General features: G+C 35.6%; 1 protein-coding gene across 1 annotated transcript; it reads right to left on the bottom strand.

Moving 5' to 3' along the window:
- Positions 1–1038: 1038 nt before the first annotated feature.
- LOC131668285 (uncharacterized) lies at positions 1039–3150 on the bottom strand. The gene has a single exon (XM_058942345.1). It carries the CDS (start codon positions 3148–3150, stop codon positions 1039–1041), a length of 2112 nt encoding a protein of 703 aa, XP_058798328.1.
- Between the last annotated feature and the right edge of the window lie 439 nt (positions 3151–3589).

Raw genomic sequence — 3589 nt, 5'->3', positions numbered from 1 at the left:
AAATGAACCACGAATAGGCAAGGCCGATAGTTACTACAAACGACCTTTGAAAATTATCGAAAGGGTCTAGCCAGGTAAGATAGGGAAATCTGCCTTTGAACGGTGAGGGAAACGGAATATACCCTTTCATTCCTCATGTATAGAAACCCCTTTTCCCAAATTTTCAGACCCCTAGACCCCAGGGGGGCCGGCTGAGACGTAACTATACGCTTTTCAGTTTTTTAACGATATCTCAGTCAATTTTGAAGCTAGAAAAAAAACAAAAAAACCAAATTGTAGGATTTTTTGAGCCCCACAAACCTATGTGACTCAAAAAATTTTAGCGGGAAATTCAAATTTTCACAGCTTTTTGAAAACTTTAAAAATTCGTATTAAAAAAACAAAGACCGACTCACCGTTGAAAAAAATATATCTTACGTATTTTTTGCACAAAAATGCCTGTGATTTTTTTCAGATTTTTAAAAGTGGTGGAACGACCTTGAAAAAAATAAAAATCTCTAAAAAACACCTTTTTTCGACTCTAGCTCCTTATATATCAATTCTATGCTGAAATCGACTACGCCATCGTATTTTACGCAAAAAAATACATCGGAAACGTATATATATTTTTTTTTTCTAGGATTTTTGCATCCCTTTAATAATTCGCCAAGTAAAGTTGATCGGACCGGCTCGCAATGTTTGAAATTATTGTTAGCTTAGAATGTAATTTAAAAAAAAAGTAATATATACTTATACTGTTCCTTTTTACATGGAATACGATGGAGCAATTTGTTCTATCGTTGAACTTACCCAGAAAACATTGGAAGTAAAAAAATTATGTATTTGGCCGCTGACGCTTTGTAGAGAGATTTTACTATGAATCCGTTTGCGTCATCATATTTTTTTTACTATATTTGAAGTTCATGTTTGTGTGTACTCAATAAATAATAAGAGGATGAATAAAGTAGAAACGAATAAATTATTATTCAATAATATAATATTTAAAAAAAATAAAATTAGCTATATAATTATATATAATCTGTGACCACGCTTCGAATGTTAATCATCATCGCTATCTTCTTCGATAGAAGTAACCACATGATCTTGTTCATAAATCCTTGTGAGATGTTCAGCAGGTTTAACAATGCAGGATTGAAATCTAGCATACGCTAAATAACAAATAACGGCAGCCACGTGAGAGCAGCAACCGATTGTTTTCATTCCATTAGCACACTCACAGCAAAAACGGACTATACCGGAACAGCCAATAGTATTGGGTTTGTACTGGATGTAGCAGTTATACGTCTTACTTTCGATGTGTCTCGATCTAACTCGTACTTTCAGAAGATCAGCAGATTCTTTGAAATAACTAACATTTATCTCATTATTCTCGCCCAGCATTTCAGCTAAGTAGGATATGGCTTGTTTGAGTTGATACGTTCCACTGTATAGTTTTACTAAATCCTGCTCCGTCATTTCAGGAAAATCTTGTAAGTCAGCAGACGTCAACTTTTGGAATAAGCTTTTCCTTCGATTATACTTTTCTAAAATCACTTCTGTGGCTAGGCAATTTTCATTGGAATTTCTGTTAAGTATATAATTCAGTACTTCGTCATCTGTAGCAGCTCTTGAGATAAGTCGTTTACCAAATTGATTTATTAAAAAGCAAACTATTCTGCAATAGAGATCAGCTTCGGGTAAGTAACGGTTGTCCAATTGCTGATGAAAGAACTTGTACTTCTGAGCTACATTACCATGAACAGCTTCCACAACCCATCGAAGCATCGTTACAAGTCGAGATTTATTCGAATCTTCCGCGGATAGTTGTTTAAGATTTCTATCTTTCAACGCTGGCATGAGAACCCTGTACCCATCACTTTCTAATTGCGATACTATGTCACGAAAGACGCGATCGAGAATAAAAACATCATCCTTTTTGCGCATCGGCTTCTTCAAATCGCTGTCATTCGCGTTTAAAATTTTTTCCAGAATTTTTGCATCATTTTCTTTAGCATAAAAGGATCCTAGTACATCTACGATATAACCATCCGTCGTACATATAGTGAACGGCTTGCACAGAGGAACTTTTTTATGCCCTGAAAATGATCTTCGTTGGTATTCGTTCTTTGAGCTTTTCTGGTGCTTCCAATAAGTTCCATCGGCAACTAGCCCAAGGTTATCATCACTAAGATCATGAAGATTTTGAAGTAGCACTGTCGAATGATTTTTAATCAAATCATCTCTGTCGATGCTTCTCAAACCAAAACGTGAAGGCAATATGTCTCTTTCAAAAGAACTCAAAACAGATTTTGAAAATTCCGAGACTTGTTGATGACGATCAAGGCCAAGGACAGAGCAAATCATTTCATTGGAATTTCCAGTTCTCAATCTAAATAAAAAAACAACGAATGCCTGCGTAACTGTCCGATTATCAGTATTCCTCAGGGAAACTGCCATTTCGCGTAATTCTATGATTTGTTCCCAATTGAGTCCAGTAAAGGTTTTAATTCTATCTTCAGAGATAGTAAAATCACCGATTCTATCGTCTAATTCTCTGTCGGATGTTACACTTAGAGCTTTGAATAGCTTGGCTACATCTGCAACTGTTACATTGCTCGAGTGGAATATCGGTTTCAAGTTCAGTAACTCATCATTATAAAACTTTTTCATTATCAAGTGCTTACGACAACAGCGGTTACCCTCTGGGATAAATATCTCTCTTTCAGTAAGGGCCTGCCGCCGAGCTTCGAAAGGAACAACAATAAGTCCTGATTTAAGTGAACATAAGCAACAATAATCATGAGTGGAAACTACTCTTTTCAAAGGTAACTGAATAAATTCTTGTTCAATAACTTCTTTCTTAATTGGGCTATACCTTGGATCAATTTTGCTTTGTTGCGATGACTCAGATGCAGTTGATTCTTGACTGCTGGATTGCGGAGTATTTTCTTTGGCTGGCGCTTCTTCGACTTTTCGTTGTTTTGACTTTGCAAAACGAGTGGCGCCTCCATATTTCTGACATAAAGTATCTCCAACTACGACTGTCGTAGCAAAATAATCGGACAGAGCAATAGCTTCATCCTCTGTATCAACTCTTGTCTTTTTCCCGACCATCTTCTTCTTCGATAAACCGCAGTTCGGACATTTATCATTAACACTTGATGTAGACATGGTATAGTCTGGACCTGGAATAAACGACTTTATCAATTATCCAATTAATGATTAATACACACACACACACACACACACCCACACCCACACACACACACACACATATACATACACACACACATATATATATACATATTATGTATTAAGTATTATAATATAGAGTAGATTAAAGGATAAAGAATGAAAAATACATTTGGATCAGCTGGCTCACAGGTTGGTATTATTTGTTGATTATCACAGAAGCATTTAGAATGTCAATATATTGAATTTATTTATCAAAGTTACGTCCAAATATTAATTTAGTTCAACATGATGGAGGGCTTCAATTATGATTCTGTTGTGGTCGGTTACTAAATTAGCAGTGTATGTTATGCTAATAATGTACTCGGGTAATCCATGTGATATTGAATAATGAGTGTGATACAGACGGAAAGTCTAA

This window comes from Phymastichus coffea, unplaced genomic scaffold (assembly GCF_024137745.1).
Source record: "Phymastichus coffea isolate CEN01 unplaced genomic scaffold, Cenicafe_Pcof_1.1 PCOF00006, whole genome shotgun sequence".
NCBI classification, from domain to species: Eukaryota; Metazoa; Arthropoda; class Insecta; order Hymenoptera; family Eulophidae; genus Phymastichus; species Phymastichus coffea.
The sequence above is the reverse complement of the archived record's forward strand: the minus strand, read 5'-3'. Positions and strand labels throughout refer to the sequence as shown.

Bases quoted from the DNA above. Each gene is read 5' to 3' on its own strand.
- LOC131668285 (XM_058942345.1), bottom strand. From the start codon at position 3,150: ATGTCTACATCAAGTGTTAATGATAAATGTCCGAACTGCGGTTTATCG.